At 61.6% G+C, this 17,447-nt stretch overlaps 2 protein-coding genes across 7 annotated transcripts in view; both read left to right on the top strand.

The window, feature by feature from the left end:
- LOC118924005 (protein EOLA1-like) overlaps nucleotides 1-5,726 on the top strand; it is a 214,213-nt gene extending 208,487 nt beyond the window's left edge. Inside the window, exons 2-5 of one of the 6 annotated variants that reach the window (XM_057495679.1) lie at nucleotides 1,300-1,352; nucleotides 3,930-4,212; nucleotides 4,872-5,246; nucleotides 5,341-5,726. In XM_057495679.1, coding sequence (XP_057351662.1) covers nucleotides 1,300-1,352; nucleotides 3,930-4,212; nucleotides 4,872-5,242 — 707 coding nt within the window. In that variant the 3' untranslated portion in view covers nucleotides 5,243-5,246; nucleotides 5,341-5,726. Of the gene's footprint in view, nucleotides 1-26; nucleotides 94-208; nucleotides 228-342; nucleotides 790-814; nucleotides 834-855; nucleotides 1,022-1,299; nucleotides 1,353-3,929; nucleotides 4,213-4,871 lie in introns of those variants that run through there. The other 5 variants (XM_057495683.1, XM_036908387.2, XM_057495680.1 and 2 more) reach the window with 5 other exon arrangements.
- A 6,983-nt stretch (nucleotides 5,727-12,709) lies between these two features.
- On the top strand, nucleotides 12,710-17,128 carry LOC130681902 (melanoma-associated antigen 11-like). Its single transcript, XM_057495701.1, has 3 exons — nucleotides 12,710-12,851; nucleotides 15,486-15,572; nucleotides 15,813-17,128. The coding sequence occupies exons 2-3, from the start codon at nucleotides 15,543-15,545 to the stop codon at nucleotides 16,659-16,661; spliced, it is 879 nt and encodes a 292-aa protein (XP_057351684.1). The 5' UTR covers nucleotides 12,710-12,851; nucleotides 15,486-15,542; the 3' UTR covers nucleotides 16,662-17,128.
- The last annotated feature ends 319 nt before the right edge of the window (nucleotides 17,129-17,447 follow it).

Genomic DNA, 17,447 nt, shown 5'->3' with positions numbered 1-17,447 from the left:
ACTTCCCGCTCCGCTCTCGCCCGCCGATCGCGGGCCCCGGACCCAGCCGGGTCATCACGCGCGCCTCAGGGCCTAGTGAGCCCAACAACGCCGGTTAACAACGGGGCCTGCGAGCGTACGGGCGCGTGTACGTGGGCGCGTGACTATTAATTGCCCGGCTGAGAGCCTGCCTGGCTGCGTAAGGGAGGGCTGCGCACCTGCACGTTCGTGCGTACGTGCGTACGAGGGTACGAGTCTGCGCACAAGAGGGGCGTCAGCATCTCTGCCAGCTCATCCGGGTGAAGGACAGCTGTCGGCTGCCCCCTGTTTTCGGTGCCCGGGCGGCGGAGGGAGTATCGACGGCGCTGAGGCAGCCACGACGCGGGCCGGGCGCTCTGCCCTCTCTCCGCGGAGCGCGTCGTCTCCTAGCCTGGGCGTGGGAAGCGGTGGTCCTGCCGCGGGTGTCCTCACAAGACCACGGGGAGGCGGAGGACTGTCCTGCCATGTGGCCGCCGCCTGGTCAGCCGAGCGGGCCCTCGACTCGCTCGGCGGGACCCGCTCCGCCCGTCCGAAGGAAGTCGGAACCCGTCAGGCGCATGCCAGTAGCTCTGCCCTCCGCGCGCAAGGTTACCTCTGGGCTGGGGTTTCCCGGGCCCTGTGCCTGGGAGCACCAGCAGAGTGGCGGAGGCCACCCTTCTCGGCCCCGGCCCCGACTCCGCCACCGTCACGCACCCACCATCCTTCCACGGGCGTGGAGCAGCGACGTTCGTCTGGGCCTAGAAGCGCCAGTGTGCAGGTCCACGCGCACCGGTGCGCCGCCGTTCCTGTGCTCAGCGCCACCCGCATGGCCCTTGGTCTGTGGCCTCACAGAGGCCCCTGGCTGTGCGGTGTTCAGCTGGTTGCCCGTGGCACCCCTCCCGGCTGGGCACACCCAGGATGTTGAGGGGAACGGGATTGTTCATAGGGTCCCCGAAACCTGCCCGTGGGACAGTGCGGGGGGACTTGACAGTTTTCTCCTATTGGACTCCGGGTCTGCTGGGCTGTAAGGACTCCCTCCACTTGAAATTACAAGAAATGATTTTCTGTGCCTGCTGGTTGGCAGCCCTGTGGACCCTGGCCCAGTGAGGGTGGGGGGATACCCACTGCCATGATCAGCAGGATCAAACCGTGAGCCAAGTGAGGTGTTTCCCATCAGATGGACCCTCCTGGGTCCTGGTGGTCTGCAATCCCCACTGAGTACCAGACTGTTCTGGTCATTAGCCAACATTGCTGACTTGTACCTAACCACCTGTTCTCACGATCCCTCTTGTCTTTGTGCAGGTGAAGAAGCCAAGACAAGTGGGAAAGCGCGTCATCCCAAGTCCACAGAACAGGTACTCTGTGCCTCCAGAGACAGGAGGGCACCTTTAGGTCCTCCCTCATGGTCTCATTTTAACTTGATTACCTCTGGAAATTCCTTTCCTTTCCGTATATGGTCATGTTCGGACATACTGGGGAATGAGACTTCAATACATGGATGGCGGGGCTGGGGTGTATGTGGGGGCAGAACATGAGTACAGTGCAATGTAGCACAACCTACAGGGCCCCTGAGATAGGAACAAACTCTAGATGTTCTGGGGGTGGACGGAAGGCCTTGGTGGCTGAGGGGTGGTGAATAAGGGAGAGAGGAGAGCAGGCTGCTGTTGTGGGGGGGGGAGCAGATTTCGTGGGGCCCGGTGGGCCCTGGGGAGATGTGTGTCCGTGCTGGTTGGGGACGGAGCCCCTGGAAGCTTTCAGCAAGGGAGCGACGTGATCACATCGCCCCTGGAGCAGAACCACTCTGGCCACAGTGGGGGCACTGCCAGGCAGGGGTCATCGGGGAGACTGCAGAAGAGGGCAGTGGGACTGTGCGGACGAGGGAAAGGGGTCAGGTTCAGGATAGGCTGTGGAGATAGCAGCCATGTGACGTGAGTGGTGGGTGCAGGAAAGGGAGCACGGGCGGCCGCCAGGTCGGGGACAAGAACAATCAGGTTGGTGGCAAAGCCACTTATGGAGGTGGAGGGGAAGTGGATTTGGGGACCTGAGTCTGTGCTGGCCATGGAAGTTGAGGCCGAGCAGCTGTGGCCCATGTGGAGGTAGGCAGAGCAGGCAAGCGTGCGACATGGAAGCCTGGGAGGAAGGGCGGGAGGGGCAGTCAGCCGTGTCGGGGCTGCAGAGCGGTGAGTGAGAGGAGGAGGCAGCAGGTGTGGGGCGGGTCACTGGTGCCTGTGGTGACGGGTGTACTAGCGGAGTTGAGGGTTGACAGTGCGTGGAGGGGAGGGAGAGGCTGCAAGCATAGACAGCTCTGCTGAGGACTGCTGCATGGAGGTTTAGACAATGAGGCAGACGCTGGAGGCCTCTGGAGGCACAGGCTCAGGGGGTGGGTGTCTCTGTCCCCGTGGTGAAGGGGGTGCAGGCGTGGCCCTCTAAAGATGGAATCAGAATCTACTGGTAGGGTAGGGGGAGTGAGGCTGCCAGAGCGGGGGCAGACAATGGCCAGAGCAAGGTCCTTGAGCAAGCGAGAGGGGTGGGATCCAGAGCACATCACACGGCAGCTCACAGGGCTGCTTGGCGTGAGAAGCGGAGGGAAAGCAGAGGACCTGGGTGCAGGGACAGGAAAGACAGTGGGATGGCAAAGAGGTGAACACGAGGCAGCTTTGGTGCACCTGGAGCTGGCCCTGAGGAGTGTGCGAGTTTTCCTAAACAAGAGGATGTGGTTGAGGTCAGGTTGGCCTATAGAAAGATAGGGAGGACGGAGGAGGCAGGGTGCGGGTGCTCGTGGGTGGGGCGCCATGACGACGATGGGAGGTCACCATCTGTGACTGTCCTGTTAGGTGCCCTCAGCACGTTGCCTCCCGTCCTCACAGTCACGTGGAGACAGAGGCTCCGAGAGGTGCCACCACCCAGCTGAGGCTCAGGCCTGGGGCCCCGCTCCTCCCACTGCACAACTCTGTCCTCCAGTCAGGAGGCGGAACCCCACCACCCCTGCTCCAGGCACCAGGACAGGAGGGGAGGACAGGGCGTGCACTCAAGTGCCCTGGAATCGTGGGCCGTCTCTCTTTTCCTCGGCAGCTGCTTCTCAGCACTGGAGTGGGTGACAGCAGCACTGCCCCTACCGGGTTATGTGAGGATCAAACTCTGACCTGTGGGTCGTGCCCATTCCAGCACCTGGCCCGGAGAGGGTGCATGTGCACTGGTGTCACCTGGCCCTGCTCTCTTTCAACTTCTCCTTGTAGGCTCGCGTGGGGTGGGACATCTGCTAGAACAGTGCTGTGGGAGGCAGTTGAAGGAGGGTAGCACCCAGAGGGCTGGGGAGGAGACAGGTGAGGTGACAGAGGCCATCTGAGTTCACAGGGTGACCCCAGGCCTGAGCTGAGGTCGCACCCCGAGGATGTGTGCTCGTCAGCCCTGGGGTAGGGGCTGGGGAGATTCGGGTCTGCAGGACCTCGGCAGTGGCAGGCCCAGGGTGCCAAGGGGTTTGGGGTACCGATGGTGACGGGAGAACATGTGAACCTCAGGACTGTGGCTCTCTGTGCTGGGAGAGGGCTAGAGCCAGTGCGCTGAGCTGTGAAAACAAGGGGCGCTCCCTCCATCCTCTGAGCTGCCCTGGGGCTCAGTGAACTTGGTCCTCGAAGAGAACACATGCCTTCTGGGGCCCGTGCCTTTCTGTCACTGTCCCCACCCACCTTCACGAGCTCCCCAGAGACTCCATCTGCTGGATGAGTCCCCCCCAGTGACGCACCCCCTCCCTTCCTGTCATCTGACTGCGTGGCACTGGAAGAGAGGAGGCAACCATCTCCACTCGCCCAGCATCCTGGTCACTGGGGTTTCGGCACCCAGGGGACGTTGGGGAGAGGTCAGGCCCATGGGCCGTGAGCTTGGAGGGCTGCTGGACGATGCTCGTTGACATCCACAGTTCTGTGCTTCCGCAGGCCGTGGAAGGTCCGAGGAGCTCTGGGAAGATGACGTTCGGCTGCCTGTCCTTCCGGCAGCCTTATGCAGGTTTCGTATTAAACGGGGTCAAGACGGTGGAGACGCGCTGGCATCCGCTGCTGAGCGGCTACCGCAGCTGTACCATCGCCATCCACATTGCTGTCCGGGACTGGGAAGATGCCACCTGGAGGAAGCTGCTGGTGGACAGGCTGGGGGTGACCCCCGCTCAGCTCGAGGCCTTGCTTCGGGAAGGGGAGAAGTACGGCCGTGGAGTGGTAGCTGGCAAGTGGCGATGCACCTGGCCCCGGGCTGCGGGTGGTGCAGCTGGGCTTCCATGAGCTCGGGAGCTCGGGTTAGCCCTTTCTCCGCTCTGGGACTCAGTGCAGCTCTGAGAAGCAGGGCCAGGTCCGTGTGTGCACGTGGCGTTTGCCTCCGTCTCTGTGTGTGTGCATGTGCAGCAGCATGGCACAAAGGGGGTCCGGGTGCCTCTGGGCCCAGGCTGCCACCTGCCTGGCTCCACATGACTTCCCCAGCCCCACAGCCTGCCGCACCATGTCCCCTGCCCCCCCGAGATTCCATGTCACCTGGGGAAGTGCTCAGGGACCTGAGTGCCTGTCCCCTACAGGGGCCCCTTGGTACCTGCCACCCTCCCTCAGCAGTGTCGCTGGGGCCTGCCCGTGACTTGGGTGGGGTCGTGCAGGATGAGGCCCTCTGCTCTCGGCTTCTCTGCCTCCTGCGTCCTCGCCCAGAGCTCCCCGAGCAGCGTTTGGCTCGTGGGAAGCGCTGACTGGGAGGCAGCCTGTTGGCTCCTCCGTGCCCGCTTGGCGATACTGCGTCAGTCTCCTGCCAGGGGTAGCGTGAGTTGAGTGAGCACGTTCTCCCCCAGGCAGCCCTGGGCTTACCGAGGAATATCATCCAGGTGCCTCTCCGTTTGTGCACAGGGCTCGTGGACATTGGGGACACTGTGCGGTGCCCAGAACTCCTAGCTCCTGACGAGGCTGCACACCTGGAAAGCCAAGCTGTGCTGGCGGACCTGAAGCACAAGTACCTGACCACCCTGGCCAACCCCAGGTGGCTACTGGAGCCCATCCCCAGGAGAGGCGGGAAGGACGTCTTCCAGGTAGACATCCCAGAGCACCTGATTCCCTCAGGCGGGAGGCCTGACGAGCATGGGCGCCTCAGAGGAAGGTTGACAAGAGAGCAGGCCGATCAGGACCCGTCAGCCGGCCCCGCACCGCGCACGCTCGAGTCGGCTGCGAGCTGTATCGGCAGCGCCATGGACAGCGCTGCCCAGAGTGTGCTGCTGCCCTAAGCAGGTCCCCAGTCGGCTGCAGGGGATGGGGGAGCGGGACTGTCCTTGTGGGTCACCCCCTGGGCTGGCGACAGAGGCTCAGTGACTCTGACCTTTAGGGCAGAGGGAAAGCTGCCAGTGAATGGCTTTGTGCTGCCACCAATTTTGGTCTGGCTGATTCCTGGAGCTTACAAAGAAGTGTGTTTTAAGCGACCTGCTTCGTGCGCTCCCCTCTCTGGTCAAAATTCGTGGAAGGCTCGACCATCACCCGGGGGACAAGCGTGCGCCGAATGATGGCCCGAGAGAGGCCAGCCATGGACAGCCTCGTTCACGAGCGAGAGGAAATCACGCTTAGAAGTGGAGCGAGCCCCTGCTGTCCTTGCTCGTGACTCTTGCCCCATTGTGACAGTTTCTGCTGGCTCATGAAGCATGCGTGCTGGACCTGTCCCCCCAGCTACTTGATGTCCAAGGAAGGGACCCTAAGTACAGCTCTGACGAAAAAGTGTTCGGTGGTGGTTGTTTTTGTGTTGTGGGGAACCTTTTTGTCTTTTCTTTTGGGTGGTTTCTTAGCAAAGTTGGTAGGGTGCGTCACCCATGAAGACGATGGGCTTTGCCCTCGGTGCTGGCTGGGGCACAGCCCGTCTCTTCTGAGCCAGACCGCGGGGGTTGGACAGCCCTTGGCAGAGGGGGTGGCCCTGCTTTTACGCAGGCTGGATCGTGGGCTGGAGATGCTCAGCTGCTGTTCAGGAGCACCCTGGCACATCTTAGGGGCAGCCATGGGGAGAGACCCTCGTGTGTCATGATATGGGACTAAAGTAAGGAGATGCCCCCGAGGTCAGGAGCGAGGCTGTTGTGTCTCCTGAGCAGCAGCCCAGGCTCAAGGGACAGGGTCTGCGTGAGCTTGCCTCAGTGCGCCCCAGCCCAGTCCTCGGCTAAGGACTTGGTGTGCACATGGTGCTCCGCATCTAAGAGGACAGCGGAAGCCAAGGCTCGTCTCGGGCCAGGATTTCCAGCCACCTTGGGCTACCCCCTCCCGCTTACGACACCCACACCACCGCACTACTACACCTCCCTAAGTACTACACGTGCCTGAAGTCTGGCTGGCTGTGAAGACACCCACCCCAAGGGAAAGGGAGCTTCCTCCCAGACCCTCCCCATGGCCAGGGGCCCTGCGGCTTCCCAGCTCGCCTCTGTCCTGGGGCCGCAGGGCTGTTCTGCCAGGGCTGAGGAGGACATCTTTTTTTAACTGTTGGCAAGTTGGATTAGGCTTTACGGCTGAGTGCACTAAAGATCGGCAATGCAGCGGTTAAGGTGTTACTATCGCTACTTGGGGTTAACTGGCCTCAGCCTGTGGTCACACCTGCAGGTCGTCTCTAAGGGGCTGTAGTGTAACCTGAGGATCCATCCATACCGTCTCATCTCTTGGTAACTAACATCTCATGAGGAAAAAGTCACCCTCGGGAGCTAAACGCTCCCAGCGTGACGGTCCCCCGGATCTACTCGGGAGGGGTGGGAGTGACACAACACAGGGAACAGAAGGACTTTCTACTTTACCATCATCCTCTTGTTCCCTGGAGAGCACGTGCAAGGGTCGTCGGGGCGTATTTTGCTGAATCCATACAGGTTCATTTGGCGGATCAAAGTCTTCAGGCTGTCCGTTTCAAAAATTCTGTCTGAGCCAGACGGTTGAAGGATCTCCCTCTGGAAGAGGTCTTGGTAGGGGGGAAACCCGCTGCTTAGGTCATCATCCTCTGGCTGCCACGTGATGTCACAAAGGTGGCTACCGGCCGGCCTGTAGAGGAGCCCTGGCCCTGAGTGTGGGAGGGGATGGGTGTGGGGCACCCCGCTTCAGTCTTTGGGAGAAGCCTGGGGCGGTGTGGTTGCCATTCCCAGAGGGGGCTCCCATGTGCTGCCAGGCACCCAGTTTTATTCACAGGCCGGGCCCCAGCTGGGCTGGGAATCCATGATCCCGTGCCCACTCCCACCCCTAGAGGCGGGGGAGGCCTATTGCTGGCTTCTCTGCTTTGCTCAAGAGCCAGGCCCTGTTTAGTCCTAGGTCCCTGAGGGCCTGTACCTCCCGGGGGTGGCGGTCCCAACGGGTGGGTCCTCCTAGTCTCGCCCGTTCTCTCCGTGTTGCCCTCCCCTGCCAAGGCACCCTGCTTGGTCTCTTCCATCGGCTCATCTGCTCCTGCTGCTTGGTCGGTGCTGCTCACACCAGAGTTGGGCCCAAACAGAGAGTCCTGTAGTCTTGCCCGTGCAGTCACGTTGTCCGCAGAGTCCGGCTGTGCCGAGCAGGGCGGGAGAGCTCCTGCCGCTCCTCGACCTCGGTACTGGCCACAGCCCCTCAGACCCACGGTGGTCCCCAGTGCCGACGTGTGCTCGGGTGGCCCCGTGCCTCTTCTGCGCTTGGCACAATCCCCTTGAGCTCTGCTTGCCTCCAGATCTCGTCCCTCTGCAGATCACAACGTACTTGTCTTTAGTTGCCATTTCCTCTCCGTAGAAACTCTTGTTACTGCCCAAGACGTGCTTGCTTGGGGACCACCAGCGTTGGCCCTTTCCAATCAGCTGCCCCAGACACTCGGCTCCAGCCCCCCTCCTTGGCGGCCTGCCTCCATCCCGGAGCCCAGTTTCCTCCCTGTGGCGGGGTAGTTTGGCTTCTGCTCCCTCGGGTTTCTGACCTCCCGCTCCTGATTCGGTCTGCTCTGGCACCTTCCCTTTTGATCACTGGATTCTGGGCTTTGGCATATATTGTTCTGCAGAAACGGTACACATGTTCCTCATCCACTCCACACCAGGCCTGGTCTCCGTGCCCCAAGCCCACCCCCACCCCTCGTGTGTCCCTCTCCTGTAATTACCCGGATGCTAGGTGCATCGCACCACCTTGTTTGCTGTTGGGTTACTTTCCAGAGGGCGCCCTGCACGCAGAAGCACTCCTAAGGAATGTGCCCACGCGTTTAGCTAGACGTGACTCCAGGAAGCCAATATGAAGGCACCCGTCGTGCATTTGCACGTCGATGAGAGTCTGGCCACAGGATGGGACGAAACCCAAATCCAAGTCATCTTCACCATGGATTGAGGGGACACAACAGCAGTTACGTTTTGGGGATCATGCATTCTCTCACTGACGGCATGGACGGCTTTGTTCACACGAACCCTGTCAAGGGAGCCAGGGCGGTCCGGTGGGGAGGCCCCGCCTGCAAGGATCCCTGGTCCTTGTTCCAGCTCTGCCACAAAGTAGGGTCATCTGCCCTCTGTTTCTAAGAGGGGAGTGCAGAGTTGAGGGTTTGAAGAGACCCTCTGAAGGGGCCTTGGAGACTAAGGCCCGTAGACCTTGAGGGAGCCCCCAGGCCTGCATGCTGGTTCTGTCCTGATGTTTGTGCTTCTAAAACGTCCACAAAGCAGTCATCCAAGAAGTGGCTTTATGCTGTAGGGACGTGCCCGGGGAGGCTCAGAACTTGAACAGAGGCCTTTCCCGGCTTCTCAGAAGGGGCTTCTAGAGTCTCTGGCTAAAAGGCCAGCTGCCTTCCGTTGCATACCAAGGATGTGTTCCCCAGGCAGTTTCTGTGTTCCCCAGCGAGGTCTGTCAGGACTGCAATGCGTGCTTCCTCTGCTGGGGCCTCTGCTAGTTCATGAGCTCAGCTGATAACAAACACAAAGGGATTTGACCACTTGGCGGGAGGGAAATGAGAGAGAAGGGGACGCCCTGGGAAACCACAGACCCGTGTTCCGCAGAGAGCAGGAATTGGTTTGAGGTGGTTTAGGCCCGTTGATGGCCTAAGTCTTCTGCAGGGCCGTTGGCTGATGCTGTTTGTTTCCAGAGTTACCGTATGTCCAATGGGGTTGAGAATCCAGGACATCAGGCTCCTCTCGTCCTCCCAAGAGGAAGTGTGTCTGTCCATGGCGCTGTCTTCCGTCTAGTTGAGGCAAGGTGGTATGTAGTCTGAGCCTCCCTCGACCAAGCCTCCTCAGTCCCAGAATTCCACCCTGGGGCCTGTGGGCGCCAGTCAGATGGTCCTTATTAGGTACCTGCCGAACGCAGGGCCCTTTGAGAGAGGACACTGGCTTGCACTTCAGTGCTGCAGAGGTCCCAGAGATGACCCTCCGTGTGTACTACCACCGCATGGTCCCCAACCCCCAGCCAGGCGACTCCTGCAGAGCACTGCCGACTGGGCTCCGAGGACAGCCCTGCGAGGGGAAAGCGATGTCGGTCTTGGCCTGCCACAGCTTCTGCACAGCCCTGCAGCCATGGAGAAAGCGCCCAGCCCTGGGCGGCGGGCCCCATGGCCTGGGGCCAGCCTCAGGGCCTGCGTGGGTGGCTGTCCTTGCCTGCTGCCCCCTCTTTCGGGCCCTCTGTCCTGGTGCCCTGGGTGCCCACAGGAACAGCCCCCTTGCTGGGCCCCCTCCCCCCGGGCCCCAGAAGTGGCCCTGCGGTTGGTTTTGCAGGGTGGGTGACAGAGGGGTCACGGAGTCTTGCTCAGTCAGGGTTCTGGGGTGTCCTTACCCCACTGCTAACACAGGGCCTGCAAGTGAGCAGAGGCCCAGGGAGGGCCTGGGAATCCTGAGCCAGGGAGCAGGGGTCTTAGCTACCGGCCTTACATTTCTCCTCGTTTCTTGAATACAGGAAGCACGTTCAGGTATGTGTATGTATTTTAGTTCTGTAAAATGACACACCAGAAGGAATCAGGAGCAAGAATTAACCAACTATACTTTTATTTCTCCATTTCTGGGCACCATCCATTTTACTGCTAGTTTGCATCACATTTCTGAGGGAATGGCGAGGCCGGTGCCATGTGACCTGGCTGCGGATCACAAACGCAGATGGAAGGTGTCCCCATGTGTCTACAAAACAGCAACGTAGCACTGACTGGTGAAATGGCTCAAGAACGCACACATGGGGGGTGGATGTCATTCAGAAACAGGTGCTGAAGCTAATCCCCCTTTCTATGAAAAGGAGCAACAGGAAGACGTGCCAGAGGAAACAAAGACCCACTTCCATGGGGTCGGGAAGAACAGGAGCCCAGAGGCTCTAGCCCACATGGCACAGAACCAGCGCACCTTAGAGTGCTGGCTGCTCTCTCTCCTAGGCCAGAGGGAGAAAGGGCCTGACTGCATGCCCAGCAGAAGCGCCTGCCTGATGGGGGCTTGGCCTGGGCGTGGCCGCCCCTCTACTTGGGGACCCTGTTCCTCATTGCTTCTAGCCTCCTGGGATGGGGATTGGGAAGAGCCTGCAGCCCTGCTAAGGAGCCTGAGCAAAAACTGCTGGACCTGCACCTCACCGGCCTCTGCGTGGGCCCTGGGGCCCCAGAGCAGCTCACAGCGAGCGGGATCGCTGTCGGGCACCTGCTGATACTCCAAGTACTGCTCCTGCACCTAGACCCCAGTTATGAGCTCCCTGGGGTCCCCATAGATGAAGTGCTCCCTCCCGGGGTACACCTTCCCAGCACTTATCAACTGCCACACTTCCTCCTCAGGGACCCAGCCTCCCCACAGGAGGATCATGCCCAGGAGCAGCGCCAGGAGGCCGGTCTTGGGCAGGCGCTGCTCTTCGTTCACCCCATCCCAGGTGAGGCCCAGGGTGGGGACCAGGACATAGGAGTGGCCACTGGGGTCCACTTCCTTCACATCCATGCCAAAGACCAGCTGCAAATCCTTGGAGGCTTGGCTGAAGGTCACAGGGAAGGGGTCCTGTTGATCCTGGGCGACCAGCTCCAGCATCTCTGCCTTCGTGGTCAGCTCCTTGGCTCGGTACTTGAGGAGCAGGAAGGCCACCAGCTGCAGACTCTTCCTGTGCAGCGCATCTTGGAGAGAGCCCTGGCATCCCCTGCGGCCTTGTCCCCATGGCTGCTGGAGCTATGGGTGTGGGGCTCACTTCCCAGGGTGGCTGGTCCATCCTGAGGTGAGGGCTGGGCCCCCTCCAGGCCCTGGGCTTCGCTCGCCTCCTCCTGGGCCTCCTCCAATGGGGCACTGCACTCCCCTGGCGCCCAGAGGCATACTGACACTGCTCAGGGGAATGACAGCCTGCAGGGGTGGTGGGGGAAGTGGGCATCGGGGTCCCTGGGGCTCTGATTTGGGGGTTGGCTCCTGCCTCCCAAGGGTCTCCCCTGCTGGGCGGGCAGTCTGTCCATGCAGAACCCGAAGGATGAAATGATGGGGCCCTGGTGGTGTGCCAGCCGAGCCCGAGGGTCTGGGAATGGAGGCTGAGGGGACCGGTCCCGTATGCGAGAGCCCTGGGGACACATCTAGGTCGGGCGTCACATCTTGTCTCCTGGCTCAGCCTGGTCCTCCGTGGCTCTGTGACCTCAGGACAGGTGCCTCAGGACTTCAGCTGCCGATTCCTGGAGCCACTGGACGCCGGTGTTCATGGAAGCTGCTCCGACGTGCCGGCAGCCCTGACAGTCCAGGATGGTCCTCTGGATGCAGTCGTCATGCTGGGCACCGAGGCAACTCACCCCACCTCACTACTAACCCTCTGCACTGTCCCTTCCGCCCCACCTCCCACCAGCACGCCCTGCCACCAGACCCCAAATACCCCCTTCCACTTAACTTCCCACCCCACACAGCTCTCCCCCTGTCCCCCACCACCCCACCTCCTGCTCCCTCAAATTCACACCGCCTCCATTCCCACATCCTCCCCCTTGCCCCACCTCTCCTCACTCCACCCCCACTACTACACCTCCCACGGCCCCTTCCATCCAACCTCACCCCTACCCGCAGCTCTCTCCAACCCACGCACTTGCCGACACCCCCCCACAACTCTCCCCACGGACCAACATCCCACCCCATATATACCCCCACCTTTCCCTCCACTGCTGCACCTCCCCACACCCCATCACTCCACCTCACTACTACCCCTCTCCACTGCCTCTTCTCCCCCTCCGTCCACCCCCACCTCCCCGCATCCACCGAAATCCCCATTCCCTAAAACTCTCCCCCTGCTGCACACCACCGCACCTGCTGCCCCCCAACTTCGCAACCCCTATCTTCCTGCACCCCTCCCCCACTCCCCCAACTGTCACCACCCCACCCCCACACCACCTCACTACTACATCTCTGGACCGCCACTTACCCACACCTCTCACCACTGTGCCCCCGCACTGGCCCCCAACTCCCCCATCCACTGACTTCCCAACACCCTGTTCTCACAAACCTTCATCCAAGTGCAGTTTGGGAGCTCCAGGGTGCTAAGAACCTATGCAGCTTGCCCTGATATTCTTCACCCTGCCCCCCAGCTCCCCTAAACCCCCACTCCCCCAAATCCCGACACCCACCCCCACACATCCCCCCATACACCCAATATCCGACCTGCCACATCCCCCCTTTCTCCCCCCACTGCCCCACATCTCTGTATCCCCCCACCACACCACATCCACTAGGGACCTGGGGAGGCAGAGCCCTGGGCCTCGTGAGCTGCAGCAGGTGGGAGAAGGTGGGGTTTAAGGGATGCCCAGAGGGAGGAGCGAGGATCCCCCACCCCGCCCCGGAATCCTTGTGCGTTCCTCCCGGCAGCCTCCAGGGGGCGCTCCGACCCAGCTTCCGGATGTGATGTCATTAGTCTTCCGACTGGGAGGCCTGAGGGACGGGACGGCCTCGGTGTCTGATGCCGGATTCAGGTCACGCACAAGGACTCCAGGTAGAACCGCACGGGAGGCTTGAGGGCCCCCGCCCAAGAACTCAGGGGGCCCATGCTGTCGCCCAAGGAGGCCCCGGGAGGGTCCTCAGGCTGGGTTCCGCCTCCCACATGCCACACCCATGCCGCCGCCCGCCATTTTGAATAGTGAGCGTGAAGGCCTTGGTCTGAGGAGGGAACCCAGGTGGGCTGAGGGCGGGGGCACAGACCCACCGGGGGTCAACGGGAGGCCAGGAGGGAGGGCCGAGGGCGCCCCTGGAGCCCACCTCAGGCCCTGCCTTCCATCGCCCTGGGAACTCCTGGGCCTAGTGACCTGTTGGGACGGCCGCAAACGTCACCCAGGAGTGTCTCAGGACAGGCAGGGCCTTGGTCTGAGGGGACGGGCCCCCATCAACATTCACAGGATCACAGGCCGTGCCCGTGTTGTGGTGAGGACCCTGAGGGAGGAGGGGAAGGGGCCCCAGAGGAGCCGCCCCTGCCTGTCAGCCATGGGAGGCCATGGGGCGGAGTGATTACACGCGGTGTGCCCCGACTTCCTCCTCCGGGCCTCAGAGGGACTGGGACTGGCTTTAAGGAGCAGGCCCTCGGGTCATCGGACAGGAGGGCCCAGGCCCTGCTGGGAAGTCATGATGAGGAGGCCGCGGCAGGACTGAGGGATCCTGAGCCCCCGAAAAGAGCCTGCCTGGGAAGCTCCAGGGTGCTCAGAACCTATGCAGGTGGCCCTGACTTCCTCATCCGGGTATCACGGGACTGGGGACTTGCATAAGGAGAAGGTCCTGGGGTCGGCAGAGGGGAGGACCGGGTCCAAATGAGAGGCAAGGTGAGGACCCTGAGGGACACCTAAGGACCATAGACCCCAAACACGTAGGACGGCAGGGCCCCTGGGCATGGTGTTGGAAGGCCCCAGAGCACTATAGGCACATGAGGTGTTCCCTGTCCCCTGCCGCGGGGACTTTACAGAGGTGAGGGCCGTGGTGTGAGGAGTGTGGCTTCAGGTGGACAGAGGGGTGCCCAGGAACGTGGGTGAGGACTGAAAGGACCCTGTCTAGGAAACGGGGGACCCCAAGCGTATCTGCCCCTGAGGTCCATCCTGGGAGGCCAGGCCAGGTGTCAGGAGGAGTGATGGCGTCCACACTTGCTCCTGACGGGTGTCACAGGAAGGTGGCCTTGGCCTGCAGGATGCGTCCTCACGTTAGCAGAAGGGATCTTTGCAGGCCCTGCCAGGGGTAAATAGGAAACCCTTGAAGACGCTGAGGGGACTCCCACTCCAGCCAGAGGGGTTGGACCGTGAAATCGGCCCTGCCGGCATGATCCCTGAAGACCCGGGACAGGGGTGGCCTAAAGGGGTGCGCTGGCACCTCTGTCTCTGCCTCTGAGGGAGGTGGGCCCTGTTCTGAGGGGCGACGTGAGGGGGCAGAGGGAGCTGAGCCAGGTCCCGCCAGAGAGGAGTCCCGGCATCTGCCGGGACTCAGGAAGAGTAGCCTCGGCAGGATGGAGGGCATGAAGGTTGGCTCCCCGGAAAGGAGGAGGGACTGTGCAGAGACCGGGCAGGGCTGGCTGTCTGAGGCAGGCTCCCCCTTCCGCCGCATGGGCGGGGACGGTGAGTACCCTGGTGGTCTGGGATCCGTCATGTCAGCAGAGGGAGGAGTCCCAGGCTGTGCCGCGTGTCAGTGTGAGGACATCCCTGAGGACCGGCCATACCCCCATCCCCAACTCAGAAAGGAAAGGACTCCGGAGAGTCCAGCTGTCCTCTTTCCTCAGCCCTGGAATGAATAGTGAGCGGAAGGCCTAAGTCACACGCTCCTTCGTCGCATGGGCGGGAAGGGGGAGAGTCCCCCGGGTCGTGAGGTCTGAGTCTAAGCAGATGCCCACTATGCCCGGTGGGGGCTGGGAGGAAGCGCAGGCCCCGGCACGGGTGAAGGGATGACCTACGGGAGGCCGACAGCCCCCCCACCAGGACAGGGGCCGGCCCTAATGGCAGCCTTTGGGATCCTGCTGGGGTTCACGGAGTGTGCATGTGGGGCCTCATGACACATGTCTCTGAGTTCTCAGGGAGGTGAGGACCTTGGTCTGAGTGCCCCGGGTCAGGAGTTCTAAAGAGGGGCAGCAGGGCCACAGAGGCAGGAGTCCGGGGTCCTGCCAATATCACGGTGAGGACCCTGAGGGAGCAGGGAGTGTACCCCGATGCCCAGAACCTAGAGAGGGCCGGCCCTGCTGTGAGGCCTGGGAATTCCCGGCAGTGCCTGTCAGGCTGAGCCCCACCTCATGTTTGGGTCGGTGTTCTCAGGGAGGGGAGGGCCTGTAAGTGACGCCTGGACCCAGGCCAGCTGAGACAGCACCCCAGGCCCCAACAGGCTTCTCCATGCCAGGAGCATCGCCAGCCTGGGCCGGGCCTGGGTACGCGTGGTCCCCACACTTCCTTCTGGTCCTTTCTGGGCGTGTGTGCCCTGTTCCAAGAGCTTTGTCTCAGGCCAGCATCCGTGGGAGGTGCGGACCCTGAGGGAGCCAGGAGGGAGCAACCTTCCCTGGCCAGGCAGAGACCTCACAGAGGCAGGCCCACCCCTCCTGTCAGCACGGGGCGCCCAGGGCTGGGCTGGCGGACCTCACTCTGAAATGCCTGCTCGTGTCCTCTGGCAGGGACATCAGGAAACGGCAGCTGAAGTCCTGCGGCACCTGTCCTGAGGTCGCAGAGCCATGGAGGACCAGGCTGAGCCAGGAGACAAGGTGGGGAGCCCGACCTGTATGTGTCACCAGGGCTCTTGCATACGGGACGGGTCGCCTCAGCCTCCAGTCCCTGATCCTCGGACTCGGCTGGCACACCACCAGGGCCCCATCATTTCATCCTTCGGGTTGTGCATGGACAGACTGCCCGCCCAGCAGGGGAGACCCCTGGGAGGCAGGAGCCCACCCCCAAAGCAGAGCCCCAGGGTCCCTGATGCCCACTTCCCCCCGTCACCCCTGCAGGTTGCCATTCCCCTGAGCAGCGTCAGCATGCCTCTGGGCGCGAGGAGTGTGCAGTGCCTGTTGGAGGAGGCCCAGCAGGAGGCGAGCGAAGCCCAGGGCCTGGAGGGGGCCCAGCCCTCGCCTCAGGATGGGCCAGCCACCCTGGGAAGTGAGCCCCACGCCCATAGCTCCAGCAGCCATGGGGACGAGGCCGCAGGGGATGCCAGGGCCTCTCTCCAAGATGCGCTGCGCAGGAAGGAGATCCAACTGGTGACCTTCCTGCTCCACAAGTACCGCGCCAAGGAGCCGACCACGAAGGCAGAGATGCTGGAGCTGGTCGCCCAGGATCACCAGGACCACTTCCCTGACATCCTCAGCCGTGCCTCCTTGTCCTTGGAGCTGACCTACGGCATTGATGTAAAGGAAGTAGATCCCAGCAGCCACTCCTATGTCCTGGTCCCCACCCTGGGCCTCACCTGGGATGGGGTGACCGAAGAGCACCACCTCCCCAAGACCGGCCTCCTGGCGCTGCTCCTGGGCAAGATTTTCCTGTGGGGGGGCCGGATCCCAGAGAAGTATATGTGGGAAATACTTAGTGCCAGGGGGGTGTACTCCGGGAGGGAGCACTGCATCTTCGGGGAGCCCAGGGAGCTCATCACCAGGGTCTGGGTGCAGGAGCAGTACCTGGAGTACCAGCAGGTTCCCGACAGCAATCCTGCTCGCTTCCATCTGCTCTGGGGCCCCAGGGCCCACGCAGAGGCCAGCAGGGTGCAGGTCCAGCAGTTTTTGCTCAGGCTCCTTAGCACACCTATAGGCCCTTTCCTGTGCCCATCTGAGGAGGCTAGGACCAATGAGGAACAGGGTCCCTGAGCAGAGGGGGGCCAGGCCCAGGCCAAGCCCCCGTCAGGCAGGCGCTTCTGCTGGGCATGCAGTCAGGCCCCTTCTCCCTCTGGCCTAGGAGAGAGAGCAGCCAGCACTCTAAGGAGCGCAGGTTCTGTGCCACGTGGGCTGGAGCCTCTGGGCTCCTGTTCTCCCCGACCCCATGGAAGTGGGTCTCTGTTACCTCTGGTGTGATTCCCCCTGTTGTTCCTTTTCATAGAAAGGGCGGTTAGCTTCATCGTCTGTTTCTGTATGACATGTATCCCATGTATGTTTGGACAGTTTACCAGTTCAGTGCGTTGCTGTTTTGTAGACACATGGGGACACCTTCCATCTGAGTTTGTGACCAGAGCTAGGTCACATGGCATCGGCCTCGCCACTCCCTCCCAAAAGTGATGGAAATTAGCAGTAAAATGGACGGTGTCCCGAAATGGAGAAATAAAAGTACAGTTGGTTAATTCTTGCTCCAGATTCCTTCTCATCTGTCACTTGACAGAACTAAAATACATGCAGGCACCCGAATGTGCTTGCTGTGTTCAAGAACCTGGGAGGCATGTAAGGCTGGCAGTTAAGACCCCTGCTCCCTGACAAATGATTCCCAGGCACTCCCTGGTCCTGTGCTCACTTGCAGGCCCTGTGTTAGCAGTGGGGTAAGGACGCCCCCCAGTCCCTGTAGAGTGATTGTCTTACTAGAGGATTGGTTTATTATAAACGGATATAACTCAGGGACAACGGATGGCAGAGACGCATAGGGGAAACTGTGGCCGAGGGTGTACA

This window comes from Manis pentadactyla, chromosome X (genome assembly GCF_030020395.1).
Source record: "Manis pentadactyla isolate mManPen7 chromosome X, mManPen7.hap1, whole genome shotgun sequence".
In the NCBI taxonomy this organism is placed as follows: Eukaryota; Metazoa; Chordata; class Mammalia; order Pholidota; family Manidae; genus Manis; species Manis pentadactyla.
The sequence above is the reverse complement of the archived record's forward strand: the minus strand, read 5'-3'. Positions and strand labels throughout refer to the sequence as shown.